Genomic DNA, 17,619 nt, shown 5'->3' on the forward strand with positions numbered 1-17,619 from the left:
CACACAGTGATACCTCATGGTGGTATTGGCAGAGCCTGGCCAGGGACAGGCGATATAGTTCGGAACATGCAGTGTTAAAACATTCAAGTTTGTCTTGTGTGTAAAGGGAGAAGGTCCAAAGGATTAAATACAAAAGTTGCTACAGTATATATGACGCCACTCTTTGATTGGATAGCCACGTCTTAAGCTAGCACACACACCTTTAGTCGAGAATCAGAAGAGCTCAATGCACATCAGGTTTCCAGATTTCCTAGTTGTTTTTACATTTCCTACTGTTTTATTTAAATTGTCGCAAATTTCGCTTTCTGCTGGCAATTTCCAAGTGGAATGCAGGTAGATTTGATCTGAAGAGTATCAAACATTGTTCAAGGGGTACAGGGCCCCTGCAGTACGGCATTTGGAGCCTGCGGACAGAGATGTGTGAGATGGAATACCATTTGTGTGAAAAGGAGAAATACTTTGTATGAGGGACAGGATGTGGCCTAGCGGTCGACTTCGAAGCTGTACAAAGGGGTTCGAGTCTCGGCAGGGACGCTTAACATCCTGTGAGTCTGGGCAAATCACTTAATCTCCCCGTGCCTACCACAAATAAATGTGTCCGTCTGTAATGCAACTGGTGCACATGTAAAGCGCTCCGATACCTCCAGTTCGAGTAATCGCTATAAAAAACTCTTTAAAAAAAAAAAAAAAAAAAAAATGAGAATAAAGGAGGGTCTTTTTGTTGGAATGCAATGCTGACAATTATATCAAGACACGTGGAAGTTGAGGAGAGAAGGTTGGACTCTAAATATTCCATTAAGCTTGCCTTTCTACATTTTGGATTCCCTTTAATCATGTGGAATATATGTATTTTTATTATCCTACAACTTTGCTTGATATAGTGCTAATACGAGGTACTTTTCTTCGTATTCCATCTACTTGTGTAATGTAAAATGTATTTCAGCACTGTCCGATCTTCTATCAGTGACTGATTCTTGGGAATCTGATGACACCTTTTCCTCACTCTAACTTTGTGTGTTTCAGGTGTTGCCTCCTTTGACAGATGTCTCAAATCGTCCTGAAATTGGCACAACTGTCAGGAACAAGCTCGTGCGACTCATGACATATGTTGACCTTGGGGTTAAACAGATTGCAGCTGAATTTCTCTTTGTTCTTTGTAAGGAAAGAGGTAAGTTATCAGTGATTTTCATCACCCCTTCATAGTGCTTAAAGTCTGTTTTATTGACAGAATCTTGGTATGTGTTAATATCTTAAGAAGCTATACAGAGGTAACAATTTATAGTATTTCATATGTGAAATAGTTGGTTTTAGAACACTGGTAACTATAATAATAATACTTGTAACTAGTGCATGGTTTGCTATGTTATGTTTTACCAGCCTACCTGCAGCATATGAAGCCCCGCTGACTGTGTCCCAGGGGGAAGCCAAATGACACATTGCCTTGGGCAGCAAAAAGGTGCTCTATGGTCCTTATACATAGTACCTAAATATTTTTCTATGTGCCGCACTGAGTTCCCTTCCTTACTGTGAGCATTTACTTTGTCTCATTCCATCACCGCAAGAAAAGAAACCTATTTAGAAGTGTTGCCGTCTAGTGCTTGCACTATACATTGTGGCAAAGTTTGGTACAACTACACTTACAGTAGACCCACTTACAGTTGAGTTTCCTGTTCAGAACAAAGGCTCCATTTCAGCCTGCCACCTGTGGGGTTCATTCTATTTACAGTGTATACATAGTTCTAAATGTTGCAGTTTAGCCACACCACGGTACCAATATGTTCAAAGCAATTATAACGTCACTGTAAAAAAATTACGCTGATAAACACAGATTAGGGTGGGTGTTGAGGAATATGATGTGGCGATGTGGTATGAAATGAGAAAGTCAGGGGTGTAACTTCGGGGGGGGGGGTTGGGGTGTTACACCCCTTAATACGTGTGATATTTAAATAATAGTTGGGTACAGGAGCTTTCAGTTGGGTATAGTAAGATGTTTGTTGGATTTTCCCTGGGAATTTTAAACACTCACTCAGACAAAAACACCCACACATTCTTGTCTGTTTTGAAGGTCCTAAAACATGGCTATTTCACAAAATACTGCATTTTAAGTACCACTCAGAACCCACGCTCATGCCCTTTCCACTGACCCTTAAGCCCCCCTCATGCGCTGCTTCCCATATAATGACACACCTGATCTGCCAGCGTGATTGTTGAGAAATCTGAAGCCCCCCCAGTCTTTCTGACCAAGCTACGCCCCTGGAAAAACTTGTGTGACTAAAGAAGGAAATGTGATTGCTGGAGAAGAACTTTAGTGTTGGATGTTTATCATAAGTCTCTATTAAGGCGATTAGTGTTGATAAATGGTTGGAATAGTAATTTACATAATGGATTTACGCCTCTTGCCCCTCGGTTAGTGTAGACTGATATTTGTGCTTATCTTGGCTACACTTGCATGGGTTTACATGACCTTCCTACTCCCATCTTGCATAGATCCTTTTGGCATTCTGTCTTTTTAAAATGGCCAATGAGTCAACCTTACTAACTTTCCTTATTGTACAGACTGTAGAAAGTTTAGAAGATGAATGAAAATATAAATTGGAACTCTCTTTTGTGACCTAAAGAATTGAAGGTGTTATTTCCAAATGCCTGTCATTGGAGGTTTACTCGTTGATCTTTGGTTCCTTTCCAAAGACGATCTGTTATCTAACTTTCCACTGATTCCCTCTGATGTAAGAGAAGCCCCTTTTAAACAGTGTAGACTTCAACTACATTCATGTCGTAGGAGTAGCTATGAAAGTAGTGAACCCTTAGAAACCCGACCTCTCCAAATGGTCTCTCTGATGAACCCAACCATGGAATGTAGTGTGACCCGCAGATGCCTCCTCAACCTCGCCTTCTTGGTGGTCTCCAGTGTGGAGCTGGTGTCTTCAAACTCTTCTTCAGAAACCATGACATTGGCTTCTTTCTATGCACCTTCTGCATTCTGCTGATTTATGCAACAACCCTTAAAAGTGGCTGCTTGTTGTATTCTAAATAAAACAATTGTATTCATTTTACAACTTTTACAGCAAACAAACCACTGCAAGCCATTAATGTGATCATATTCAGGGTAATGTTAACACCAATACAATCAAGATGCTTGTCTGAAATAAATACTGTGACAGTCCATAGTAACTCCACCATTTACCCCAAATCTTAGCTTGTTTTTGGGGGCAACCTTGGGCTTCGTAGACAGACTCTTTTATTTTCAGACACCACTCCGTAGCAGCAGCAGCATGTTTGAAGGCAATTGGATTGTTAGGTTATGACATTTCATCTGCGTCTACAAGGCCTATGTATAATGTCCAATGACAGTTGCCTTTAATGCGAGGAGGGTGGTACGATAGTTTTGGGAACGAGAAATTCCCCACGATCCTCTCTATGATGTCCCCAGTAGCACTTTATGAAAGGTTTCATCCCAGAATCTAGACCAGAGATATTTTTTTGAACATACACACGTCACAGTCGACCCCTCCCCCATTTTGCTGCACTGGTTTCAAGCACATCAAAAAATACCAGCCTTCAGGCATTGCAGCTTTCAGTGTGGTTTTTATCAGTTAATGACTGATATCGTTGCAGAATATTCAGCAGTCAAGTCAGAGCAAATTATTTTCGGCCTCAACTCTTCTGGCCTCTTGCCTGTTCTTTTGTTTTTTGGCTAGATCCACCGCAATTCTAGTAGACATACAAAGTATCTTGGAATGTAGCCGAGCTGAGATATTAAACCGTCTGCCTGAAGGCAGCAGCAGATCCTGGACTGGTTTGAACCAGAGCACACAACTCCCCATCTTGGGATTCTTTTTGATGTCCATAAAACGTAATATATCCTCACGTATTGCGGAAGAAGTCGATCTCTGTTTATGTATTGTCTTCTCTGGAGCAGACTTCATTCAGCCGTGTTTCAGAGCAATGTATATCAGATATTGAGTTATCTCTAGAGCTAGTTAAAAAACAGAAGGTTTTACAATGATAAGTAGTCACTTCAGCGATAAAGTAGGCCTTTGCTGACCACGTGTGCTTTTCAGAAGATATCCATCTATCTACTGTTTTACATTTATCAAATATTTTGCTATTTGTGCATCGTTGGAATATGGAAACTCCCGTTGCAAGGGATGATTTTCGCTGGTATGGAAATTATTCGTTCACATTTTTATGACCGGACTTTAAGCTGTTTTAGGACATTTGTTTTCCCTATGCTAGCAGAGACCAGGTTTTGTTTTTGTTAAATAAGAGAATCACGTGGATAATTCTATGTTACTCAAGAAGCAACCGCGCACACATGAACTGGCAAAGTATCTTATTCAGTAAAGTGGTCACTGGTGGACTTCAAATGGAGCGTAGATTACAAATTTTGAATTCATGCATGGCTGCTTCGTCCTTTCCTCCCAATGATGTTAATTAATTGCGTGTCACTGAATTAGATACAACTATTACCTGTTATTTACAGTTCTGTAAAACTAAATACTGGAAAAAACATGGAAGCAAATGTGATACATTCTGACTCTCAAAACCGTTTTTTCAGTACTATTTGAGTGTTGTCTCAACAGATTTTGGCTATTTATTTCATTTTCCAAATTAATAACAACTATTTGAGAAACTATCACTAAGGTCTTGGCCATTTACCTAACAGCTGCACTCTCATATCTTATCATTTAGAGCTCTGCTCTTGCTTTGAACCATTAGAGCTTTCATATATATACATAAAGGGCATCTAAGGGACATTAAATCACTAATCACTGTGTGGTAACTGCCTGGGCCAGAGGATCACCTCAGATTATCATCCCCCTTTCTCGTCACAGCTGCTACCTTGTCAAGTTTATACATTCTTTGTTTTTTCTACTCATCTGGTGCTGTGCAGGAGTTTTCTGTTGCTTGGTGTTCTTGGGATCAGTGCTGATCTCCTCATTGAGGTTTGGTCTCATTATCTCCTACACCGCCCTGGAATAGAGTAAGCTACTCTCTCAGATTGCGGGTCTCTACTCTTTGCAGCATCTCCTCTTTGCTAATTCTTGTGCAGCAACCTCCTGGTTATAAATGACTTATTCTGAACTCCCTTCTTCAAGTCATAGTCGTACATGAGACCGATACCAGATGCCAGTCCAAATGGTAACACAGTGTCTCAGTTAGGGATCATGTGTCTGCTCTTCTCTTTTCCTCTTCTTTCCCTGGTAAGGTATTGGAGTTCTCAATACCTTCAGAGAGACTTGGGAGGTTGGAATTTTCAACAGATTTCCGTCCTCCACCCAAACTTGATAACACATTACTGTTTTGCCGGCAAAGGACAAGCTTCTGGAAACACGTGGCAACATTTCACCCCTCTTTTCTCACGTAAAATTAGATTTTAGAAGATGTCCAGACTGGCTTTTTTAGCTCAGTGGGTGTGACAATTGTAGCCTAAGCCAGCGTTCGACAGACTGCTCATGTCAACAGTGTCTATCATCAATGTATGATACTATTGACGGTAAACTTTTAATCAACAAATTGTGAATTGTGGGAATTACAGGCACTGTATTACATTGATTTGCTTTGTATTTGACAGACGGAGAATCATTTTGCCCATTCACTTTTTCAGTTTATAAATCCTCATGCAGAATGACCCAAGGCTATATCTTTTCACCGTACTTATTTAAGGTAATTCGCTCTTTTGGCATAATTTTGTATATCTACACATTTGACCATTCACTGCTTTTCAGAATACATGTGTGCTCCATTGATGGCAACTTCCTAAATTGTTGTTTCTCTGCTGATAAAACTAAAACTTTTTAGTACTGTCAGGAACACGTAACTACCTCTCTGCAGCCTTTCTATTTTGGTCCCTGTCCTGAACCATCTGACTGTGGATAGTGAAGGCTTGGCTCTTACACATTAGTGTACATTTCGCCCTATACATCCATAGAAGCCAAAGCCAAGGCAGTGACGTACGCCCTCTGCAAACTCAATTCAAAACTGTGTAGCCCGACAACTGTGCCTATTCAAAAGGTTATAAAAGCCAAGCTAAATTCTTCAATCTCCAATGGGCAACTAGTATTTCCCAGGGTCCTAGTCAACTTCATGGAGGCTGCTAACTGCCGAGCATTCAAACAGATTTTCCAGATACCAGCTTACGCTAGGAAGGCTCTAGTTCGTCTGGAATTCGGATTAAGTAAACAATCTTATGAACATTGGGCTGCGGTTATCTGCTATTATCGAGGGACATGCGCTGCCCCCTCAGACACAATGAAAGCAACACTGAAAGAAATCTTCACGAAAGGGAAAAACCCTTGGGCAGACGCTTTATCAACTGCCCTTTCCAGGCTGCACCTTGATTTGTCTATCTGGGGTTATTTTATTCATCAACCGGACCTGCTTAAAACTATTTTACGGAAACAAGCAAGAACAAGCAGGATGACATGGGGACTATAGAGTCCTCTAGCAGCAAGATTGGGATTCTAGTCCGGTTCTTCCAAGGACAAACTGAGGCAGCCTTACCTTGAATCAGCTTTAAGTAAACCAATATTAAAGCAAATTCTATCGGTCAGACTCCTGGTTATGACTATAAAAGATATAAACATTCGCTGGAAATCTCTAGAGGGGGTCACCTATTCCAGACTCTGCCATCGGTTCAAAGAGTCCTTGGCCCACCTAGTTTGTAACTTCCCCGAGCTGAGTTATGCATGTTGCACTTTATTAAAACCCTTGTTTTTAAAATATGGCATCGTACTTGCGCGGATGCAATGAAGCTTCTTTTTAACTTTGAGATCCCCATGGAACTGGCCAGATTAGCGAAATTTTAAGAATTTTTAAGTAAAGACAGAGCCTCGGCCTAAAGTAAGACTTCAGGCCCAAAACTGTGAGCTTATATAAAATGTATTTACAGACCTCTATATTACGTTCTCTGAAATCATTTGAAATGTTTTAAATGAAATGATATGCCATTGTTTTTATTAACGATCGAAGAAAGGTCTTTGGAAGGATACACCATGCATGGCCTTCTTATAACAATTTGTATTAATTGCAACAATAAAAAATTACTCACTTACTCCAGTTGCCTACTAAATCTTGTTGGTATTTTTTAATAGCTGCAATCATTGACGGCATTTATTTGGGTAAAAGCGAAAATTGATCTGCCTTGGTTTATTCAAAGGTAAGCTGCTCGTGCTATGGTACCTACCCATCATTTCTGTCAAACTACTCCAATTCTTAAAGTCTTAAATTGGCTCCCCTATAAAGGCTTGTTCCATCTTTGTTCACAGGTCCATTACTGGCTCAGTTCCCAGACTTACTGCTAACTGCTTAATCGGAGACATGCCTTCAAGACGTCTTATTTCTTCTTCACAGATCCTTGTGCAACTTCCAAGATTTTGTATGGCTCAGCTTAATGGTCAAGCCTTTTTAGGTCTCGCCTACGTAGCGCGCATGGGCTGCATAGGAGACCTTTAGCCGTCGTTCAGCTCTTTTTCGCAGCACGTACTCGTGCTTTGGGCGGCATACACCTTGCAGGAGCACGCAGGGGCGCGCCACAAGCACGAGTGTGTGTTTCGAAAAAGAGCAAACTGCGCGTGCACCACTCCTGGGCTCTCTCTCACGCGCATTACTTTTTTACTTTCAGCGTGTTTTCACACGCGCATTCCTTGATCAACCCTCCTCTCTGCCATTTCCCTCTCTCTCTTGCTTTCTGTCACTTTCTTTCAGTTTCTATCCTTTTTTCGCTCTATTTTTCCATATAGATGTCTATCTGTCTCGAGCCCTCTTTCTCCCTCCTTTGCTCTCTCTCCTCATCTCAGTCTGCCTCTCCCTGTCTTTCTTGTGCCTCCTGGACTTTTCTCTGACTCCCGTCTTTGTCTCTTTTTCCCTCGCTCTGTGTTCATCGCGAACTTTCCCCCAGATACATTTAAGGCAAGACTCAGTCAGAGTGACTTTAGCTCACTCACAAGTATTGAAATGTTAGGCATATGTTGCCAGTGCTGTGTATGTGTGGAGCATAGATGACACGTGTGCTGATAGTGACGCCAGGCAGCATGCAACCCTCGCCCCTGTGGCTCCTTAGAGTCGCTGGCTGACGAGACCCTGCGGCTACACCTGCATTCTGGGAGAGGTACTGAAGTACTGGGTTTTTCGGAACCAACCCAGCGGTGCCAGGGGACACACCCGAAGACTTCGAGTTCTTCCTGTTTCAGACTACAGAAACACAGAGTCTTCTAGGTGAAGTCAAAGATCGTATTTATTGGCTGCAGACCAATCACAGGTATCCGAGAAGTACAGCACGGTGTATGTTCTCAGGAGACTGCTCCTGAACCAAAAACCAGTCTTTTCTTATATACAGAATATTACGCTCTGGGCAACACCGCCCCTATTTTACAAGTGGTCATTCGCATATTTTCGCTTCAAAGAAAGAGCAAAGTCATGATGATAATCCCACATTTCAGCTCGGTCAACCCATAATTATTTACCCAGCGAGGCTCAGAACCCTCATCAGATATCAGCAGACCCCAATAAAACCGGGCACCCCCTCCTCGTAAAACAAGCCATAAAGTAGGAAACCGAGTCAGATGTGAAAGAGATTAGTCAGGGTTCGTGTGGGATGCACGACTTTATGATGTGTCGGGCCCTGATGCTAATCCCATTTGGCCGCAGTAAAAGGAACCGGCCGGACAGGACTGACCTCGGGCAGCGGAGTCAGTTTGCACAGGTCACAAAGAAGTCACAGAAAGATTGCGTGTCCTTTAGGCCTAGGCATGGCCTTAGTGCGCAGCCTATGTGAGGGCAACCACAAAATGGTTACCGTTCTAAAATGGAACCCGAGGGTTTAATATGTAGTATCGTATACACGGTGAATTCATCGGGGAAACATGACGAAAACACTCATACATACCGCATTAGTCATTTGCGGTTCGCTGATACCAAAATCGGCATGGTAGGACCATGCTACCAACATGGTTCCGAAATTTACAGTACCACAGACCCTCCTTTTGCCCTTACATAGGCAATAACTATACTCATACTAATCTGAGTCCAGGTCTATATTCATAAAGTCATGAAGATGTTGCTGTAGCATCATCCTATTGCTTAGCTCGTCCCTTGATACAGGTTTCCTTACACATGATGTAACACAGAGGCTACACATTACAGGAGCACACTATATACATAGACAGAACAGGAAAAGAATGGCTAAGATCGTCCCAGTGACTATTAGAATCTTCCATCCCCAAGCTGATATCAGTCCCCAGAACCACCCCAAGTCAAGTCAAGTCAGTAAATTTATATAGCGCGCTACATACCCAGAGGGTCTCAAGGCGCTTGAGGAAGGGTGGGGACTTACTTGTCAAATATCCACGTTTTAAGTTGCTTTCTGAATGCTAGGTGGTTCTGAGTAAGGCGAAGGTGAGTGGGAAGTGAGTTCCAGGTTTTAGCTGCCAGGTAGGAGAAGGATCTACCTCCCATGGTGGTTTTGTTGATGCGAGGTACAGTGGCAAGGGCCTGGTTGGAGGATCGTAGCTGGCGGGGGGGGGTGTAGAAGGACAGTCGTGTGTTGAGGCATTCGGGTCCGATTTCGTAGAGTGCTTTGTGTGCGTGGGTTAGGAGGCGGAAAGTAATCCTCTTATTGACGGGGAGCCAGTGGAGGCTTTTCAGGTGACCAGAGATGTGTTCTTTACGCGGGATGTCTAATATGAGCCTAGCTGAAGCGTTCTGGATGCGTTGGAGTTTTTTCTGGAGTTTTGCGGTGGTACCGGCGTAAAGGGTGTTTCCGTAGTCCAGTCGGCTCGTGACCAGAGCGTGGGTGACTGTTTTTCTAGTTTCGGTGGGGATCCAGCGAAATGTTTTTTTGAGCATGCGAAGAATGTTGAAGCAAGATGAAGAAACGGCGTTGACTTGTCTGTTCATCGAGAGTGAGGAATCCAGGATGACGCCCAGGTTCCGTGCGTGGTCTGTCGGGATGGGTGCTTTTCCAAGGGCCTCTGGCCACCAAGAGTCATCCCAGGCGGAGGGGGAGGTGCCTAGGATGAGGACTACTGTTTTGTCTGAGTTCAGTTTCAGACGGCTGTGTTTCATCCATTCGGCTACTTCTTTCATTCCTTCATGCAGGTTGGTTTTGGCGGTGTTAGGGTCTCTGGTGAGTGATAAGATCAGTTGAGTGTCGTCGGCGTAGGAGATGATGTTGAGGTTATGTTGGCGTGCGATGACCGCGAGGGGGCTCATGTATACGTTGAAGAGGGTGGGGCTGAGTGAAGATCCTTGTGGTACGCCGCAGATGACTTCAGTGGCCTCTGACTTGAATGGTGGAAGGCTGACTCTCTGGGTTCTTCCGGTGAGGAACGAGGTGATCCATTCCAGTGCTTTTCCTTGGATTCCGACGTTTCTGAGACGTTGTAAAAGGGTGCTATGACAGACCGTGTCGAAGGCTGCGGAGAGGTCGAGGAGGATGAGGGCGACTGTGTCTCCATTGTCCAGTAGGGTTCGAATGTCGTCTGTTGCGGCGATGAGGGCGGTTTCAGTGCTGTGCTTGGTTCGGAAGCCGGATTGTGAGGAGTCGAGGGATTTGTTGGTTTCGAGGAAGGCGGCGAGCTGGTTGTTGACCGCTTTCTCGATGACTTTGGCCGGGAATGGGAGGAGCGAGATGGGGCGGTAGTTTTTGAGTTCGGTGGGGTCAGCTGTGGGTTTCTTCAGAAGGGCGCTGAGTTCGGCATGTTTCCAGCTTTCCGGGAAGGTGCCGGATTTGAGGGAGCAGTTGATGACGTCTCGGAGGTGTGGTGCTATGACGGAGTCTGCTTTGTTGAAGATGTGGTGAGGGCATGGGTCTGTGGGGGATCCTGAGTGGATAGAGTTAATCAGACGGATGGTGTCCTCAGTGGAGATTGGCTTCCAGACATTGAGGCAATTCGGGGGGGGTGGGGGTCCTGCAGGGGGTTGGGTGGGTTGGTTTCTGGGTCGGTTGTCGAAGCTGTTGTGGATGTCTGCAATTTTGTTGTGGAAGAATGAGGCTAGGGAGTCGCAGAGGGCTTGAGAGGGGATGATGTCGTTGGAGTTGGCCGAGGGGTTGGTAAATTCCTTGACGATGTTGAATAATTCCTTGCTGTTGTGGGCGTTGTTATCTAGTCGGTTCTTGAAAGCGGCTTTCTTGGCATTCCGGATCAGGTGGTGGTGTATGCGGGTGGCGTTTTTGAAGGCGTCCTTGGTGCTGGTGGTTGGGTCTTTTTTCCAGGCCTTCTCAAGGGAGCGACAGAGTTTCTTGGATTTCTGAAGATCATCGTTGAACCAGGAGGCCTTCTTGCTGCCTAGTTTGATTTGTCGTTTTTTCAGTGGTGCTAGGATGTCGGCGCTGTTGGATAACCATTGGGTGAGGTTGGTGGCTGCTTGGTCTGGGTTTGAGGAGTGGGCTGGGGGGTTTTGCAGAAGCGATGAGGAGATCTGGTCGGTGGTGATTTTGTTCCAGTTTCTTAGCAGAGTGGGTTGGTGGTGGATGTTGGATGTGGGCTTGTTGTAGGTAAAGTGAACGCAGCTGTGGTCAGTCCAAAGGAGAGCTGTGGTGTGGCTGAAGGAGATATGTTTGCTGGAGGTGAAGATAGGGTCGAGTGTGTGACCTGCGATGTGGGTGGGGGTAGTGACAAGTTGTTTAAGTCCGAGGTTGGCGAGGTTGTCCAAAAGGGTGGTGGTGTTGCGGTCGTTGTTCTTTTCAAGATGAAAGTTGAGGTCTCCCAGAAGGATGTACTCCTCGGAGGGGAGCGCGTGTGGAGTGATGAAGTCCGTGATGTCTTCACTAAATTGTGCGCGGGGTCCTGGTGGTCTGTAAAGGAGGGTGCCTCTGAGCGTGGTCTTGGGGTCGGTGTGGATCTGGAAGTGAAGGTGTTCAGAGTTGGCGAGATTGACGTCTGAGCTGGTTGAGATGCGGATGGATTTCTTATGGACGATAGCGATGCCTCCTCCTATGTGGCCGGTACGGTCCTTGCGAATGATCTTATAGCCTTCCGGGATGGCAATGGTGATGTCTGGGGCTGAAGAGGCATTCATCCATGTTTCTGTTAGGAAGGCTACGTCCGGAGAGATGGTGTCTAGTAGATTCCAGAGGTCAATGGCGTGCCTGTGGATCGATCGGGTGTTGAGTAGGATGCATTTTAGATGGTGGGGGTCGGTTATATGTTTTGTGTTTGTGGATGAGGAGTTGTTCTTGGTGCCGTCGAACTTGCAGGAGTTGCAGGAGAAGGGTCCATGGGTGTGTCCAGGGGCGGCTTGGACGCAGTTGGGGGAACGGCCGGGGTTGAGGGCTAGGAGGGTGGTGGCATCGTAAGTAATGCGGGAGGGGTGGGCATTACGAGGACCAGGGGGAATGGCGCTGGGCGCGGTCCGGGCGTAGACGGGCTTACCTTTGGCGCACCTTCGGCGCGACAGGGGCGCGATCGCTGCGCGTGAACGCTGCGCGCTATTGCATCTGTCATATAAGGATAGTGGAGGGGGAGGGGCGAGGGAGGAGCTGCTGGGAGGCGGGTGCGTGGTGTAGGGGGCGGGCTCCGGCCACAACAACAACAACCCAGGTAATGGCGGCTCAAAGGCAATAGCCGACCGGGTTGGGGAGGAATAGTTAAATAATTAATCTGTGGTGAGTAGCGGGGCGCAGACAGTCAAGCAGACAGACAAAGCGCTATCTCTATGAGCAAGGCACTGTGAAAAAATAACGAGTTTCAATCGATGTAGGCACTCTCACAGCGCTAGCGAGATACAGTAAATTCAAGCAAGCAGAGTCGCAGTTGAATAATGCTTCAATCAAAGTATGCACAGTAGCAGCGCTAACGATACCCAGCCAGCGTTAAGGGAGGAGCAGGGCAGGAGGGAGCGACCGTGTCCAACAGAGTCAGGACGGTCACAGCGTCGCGATGTGCACGGGGAAGCCTTGCCTCTGAGTGGGAGGGAGGAGCTGCTGGGAGGCGGGTGCGTGGTGTAGGGGGCGGGCTCCGGCCACAACAACAACAACCCAGGTAATGGCGGCTCAAAGGCAATAGCCGACCGGGTTGGGGAGGAATAGTTAAATAATTAATCTGTGGTGAGTAGCGGGGCGCAGACAGTCAAGCAGACAGACAAAGCGCTATCTCTATGAGCAAGGCACTGTGAAAAAATAACGAGTTTCAATCGATGTAGGCACTCTCACAGCGCTAGCGAGATACAGTAAATTCAAGCAAGCAGAGTCGCAGTTGAATAATGCTTCAATCAAAGTATGCACAGTAGCAGCGCTAACGATACCCAGCCAGCGTTAAGGGAGGAGCAGGGCAGGAGGGAGCGACCGTGTCGACCAGTCTCCTTTATCCACATGAATGGATTCGGAAATCTTATGCAGTTTGGAAATGGCCTGATAGACTGTCGGTGCGTTATCTGGTATGAAAATACAGCAGCTTGATTGGATAACCTTACATACCCCACCACGGTCTGCAAGTATGACATCTAGAACCATACGGTTCTGCAACGTCATGGGGCGATCCGCTTGGAGCTCAGCTGTTAAGTTACCAAGGGCACCAGCCGTTACATTAACAGTGGATTCAACTACACGAGTCAGTTGTCTCAGGTTCCTGCTATTGACCATTGGTCCCCAAAACGGCAGGAAACCCATGAAGAAGTCTCCCGCTTCCTGACCGGCAGTATCCTCCTTACTAGCAACGCCTCTCACAACTCTGGTCTTGTGATAATCAGAGGCGGCAGTAAATGTCGGCGGTAGCAAATTTGCAACATAACACGTGCCCAAGAAATCAGGGGGCAACCATGTATATGCTCGGTCATTACAAACAAAGTATGTACCCTTGGCAGCCAAAAACGCAGGGGAAAACTGTGATGGAAAAATGTACGTTTCAGCACAGTCACTCTTCCCTAATTGAGCTCTTGGATTCTGACCATTGCCTTGTAAACAGAACCGACCTATGTGGGGTACGACCCAAATCGGAGATGAACTTTTACGCTGTTTCTCGCCCAGACTAATGCTATACCCGTCGCGTTCCAACCCACATAAGCTTGCAACTTATCCTTGGGAATAGATGAATATGCATCGATATCTCTACTCATATCAGCAACTCCTCTCATCAGGGCTTTATTGTTCGTGGTAGGTCTATTGGAACGCGGTGGTCGTGGGGAATAGGTCTCAAGTGCAAAAAGAAACATAGTCTGGAATGCCCATGATGACCCATTTTAGCTAAACGGCAGCACTAGATACGGGATACCCTTATCAATGGTATGCGGCATCAAACCACACACCCAGCAATTTGTTGTGTTCATAACTAGTTGGTGCTGGTGCAGGAGTTGAATAAACAAATTGTTTACGAACTCAGAACGTCTAGCTTGTTCGTGTTCAGGCAGAGGGTGGAAAGAGTGTGAGGGAACAGTAGGAGGAGGTATGGGCTGTATAGTGGGTGCAAACGGCACTTGAAAAGACAATAATACATAACCTACAGAAAACATCATCATGCTAAATAGTACAAACAGACATAATATTACAAAACGTTTGCTATTCATTACTTTACATATTCTGCTCTTAAAATTTATTTCCTCAGCGGGTCTCTCCATCTCGAAAAACTCCATCCTCTAATCGTGCTGTTCGCGGCGGATGAGTGTCTTCTGCTAAGGAGTACACCTGTCAGTCCAGGGAACGCCCTAGACCAACCAGACCATTGACCTAACGTCTCCGGCTTGTACCCCAAAGTCTTGGCACCGCGACCCTACAGCTGAACCCGGATGGTGGTTCGAAAAACAAAAATCAAAAAAGTCCTTCAGATGGGAGAGGTGTAATATTAAAAAATAGCAAGGGAAAGGAATTTTTTATTTGTCCATAGTCTTTGACCTCAAATTGTAATGGCTTTTCCCAGGTACTGTTTGGTCTTGAAACAAAAGTTCAGGTTCTGTAGTGTCCAATCGAATTGACGGTGGCACAGCTTCTTGCAAAATGTCATCGCTTTCCTTCTCAGAAAGCGTTCCTTTTACTCGTGCATCACTAAACGGCAGAAAACGAGGCACAGTCTCAGTCTCTGAGTCAGCGATCCCTTCCTGGACCCACTGGTCGTAAGGCAAAGGGACCCTCTTGCAATGAACGCCGTGGATCCAGTTCTTTTTCCCTTTCACTCGAACAGCTGATCTCGTCGAGAGAAGGACGAGATGGGGGCCGGTCCAACGGGGCTCATCATTTTTCGTCCACTGAAAGTTTTTGACCAGCACCCATGATCCAGGATTGATGGGGTGTCCTGGAGCTTCAGAGACCTGAGGCAGAGTATCATGCACCTGTTGGTGTAAAACACGCAATTTAGCCGTCAATTCATACAGGTAATCAAGCAGTACTGGATGTTCAATTTCGCTGAATTTTGTCGGTCTTGGCACACCCCATATATTGGCCGGACAGCCAAACACAATCTCGTACGGACTAATTCCCACTCGTGAATGCACAGTCATTCTTGTTGATAGGAGTGCTAAGGGCAGAGCATCAGGCCATTTAAGACCAGAACTCGCCTGAATCTTAGCCAACTTAAGTTTCAAAGTGTCATTGTAACACTCTACTAGTCCAGCTGATTGGGGGTGATTTGCAGCGTGGAATTTCTGCTTAATACCTAGTCCCTCACATACATTCTTCATCACTCGACCTACAAATTCACTCCCATTATCACTCCATAGCATTCTTGGCATTCCAAACCTAGGGAAAAATTATTTGACAAGGGCTTTAGCTGTGGATAAGGCAGTATTGTCTTTTAGGGGATATGCTTCTATCCACCTTGAAAAAGCGCAGACAACAACAAGTACATATTTCAAATTGTTGCACCTTTCCATGTGGATGAAATCTAGCTGCAAAACCTCAAACGGATACGTTGGAGGCGCAAAATGACCAGCTGGAGTTGGGGTTCCCCTACCAGGATTGTATTTCAAACATACCATGCAATTTTTGACCACATTCTCCGCACACTTGGGAATTCCAGCATTCTGCCATACTGGAGCCAACAACTTACAAATCCCTTTCACACTGATATGCGCCATTCCATGTGCCATCGTGACCACTGGAAGCACATATGCATCAGGTAACAACCATCGCCGGTGTTCTGACAAATCAACCCAACAACCATTTTCATCCAATTTACCCTTACTTTCTTTCCACATACTCGATTCTTTCTCTGTGGCTTCAGCTTGAAAGGACTTCACACTCTCTATCGTGTCTTCACACATTCCAACATCACCAACCCATCTTGCAGGGCCTGCAACATACATTCGAGTTGTAACGTCTTTTGCTGTTCCTTTCGCTATTTCGTCAGCAAAAGCATTACCACGACCAACATCATCGGTAACCTTCTTGTGTGCACTGCATTTTACAATCGCAACTTGTAACGGCAAGGTCAACGACTCAAGGAGATCATTCACCAACTGACCATTCTGAATCTTAGTTCCATGCGAAGTCAGGAACCCACGTTCTTTCCACAAGCGCCCAAAACTATGGGCCACGCCAAAGGCATACTGACTGTCAGTATATATGTTCACTTTCATTCCTTTCGACAACACGCATGCTCTTGTAAGTGCAATTAATTCTGCTGCTTGAGCCGAATTATGTGGTATACGTGCAGTTTCAACAATCGTGTGCAAAGTCGTGATAGCATATGCAGCAGTCGTATCACCATTCGGAAGCTTGAAGCACGAACCATCCACCCATAAGGTACCATCACTCTCAACCAGGGGAGTATCTTTAAGATCCACTCTCCCTTTTGTTTCTTCTTCTGTTCTGAACAGACAATCATGCTGTTCAATCTCATCTGTGTCTGCTGAAATCGGCAATAATGTAGCTGGATTCAACGTGTTGCACCTCTTTATGTGCACATGACTCGCTAACAGTGTTAACTCATAACCTGACAATCGAACACTAGTTAAGTGCTGTATCTTGGTCTTGTTTAACAATGTGTCCACTGCATGCGGAACCATTACAATCAACGTGTTATCCATCACTAACCCAGCAGACTGTCGAATAGACACAGCTGCTGCCGCTGTGGCTCTCAAGCAACTCGGCAATGCCTTAGCTACCGGATCCAAAGTCGACGAAAAATACGCGCATGGACGCTGTTTGTCTCCAAAAGACTGTGTTAACACTGACAATGCGCAACCTTCCTTCTCATAAACATACAATGTAAAGGGTTTACTGTAGTCGGGGGTACCCAACACAGGAGCTGAACATAATGCATTACGCAATTCTGAAAAACTTTTCTGACACTCTTCAGACCACGGGACGGGATTCGGGGTATCTTTACATGTTAATGCTATCAAAGGTTTTGGCAGCAAAGAAAAACTCGGGATCCACTGCCTACAGTATGAAGTAATACCCAAGAAAGCACGCACTTCTCTCTGTGTTCTTGGCACGCTCAATTGTGCAATGGCCTGAATTCTTTCTGGGGTCAGTTTTCTTCCCTCTTTCGATAAGAGATGACCTAAGTAGGTCACTTCTTGTCGACAATATTGCAGTTTTGAGAGAGACACTTTGTGATGAAAGGTAGACAAATGACGCAACAATGACAATGTAGCTTCTTTACAAATCTCCTCACTATCCGCGGCGACTAGTAAATCGTCAACATACTGAATAAGGGTAGCACCACTAGGTAAAACAATTGCATC

At 45.4% G+C, this 17,619-nt stretch overlaps 1 protein-coding gene across 6 annotated transcripts in view; it reads left to right on the forward strand.

The window, feature by feature from the left end:
* RIC8B (RIC8 guanine nucleotide exchange factor B) overlaps positions 1 to 17,619 on the forward strand; it is a 462,890-nt gene that overhangs the window by 325,736 nt on the left and 119,535 nt on the right. For all 6 annotated transcript variants that reach the window (XR_014981275.1, XR_014981276.1, XM_085652537.1 and 3 more), the window contains one exon: positions 1,024 to 1,168. Coding sequence is in view for 4 of the 6 variants with exons in the window: in XM_085652537.1 (XP_085508663.1) it covers positions 1,024 to 1,168 (145 nt within the window). In the remaining 2 variants the exon portion in view is untranslated. The remainder of the gene's footprint in view (positions 1 to 1,023; positions 1,169 to 17,619) is intronic.

This window comes from Triturus cristatus, chromosome 4_1 (assembly GCF_964204655.1).
Source record: "Triturus cristatus chromosome 4_1, aTriCri1.1, whole genome shotgun sequence".
Classification (NCBI taxonomy): domain Eukaryota; kingdom Metazoa; phylum Chordata; class Amphibia; order Caudata; family Salamandridae; genus Triturus; species Triturus cristatus.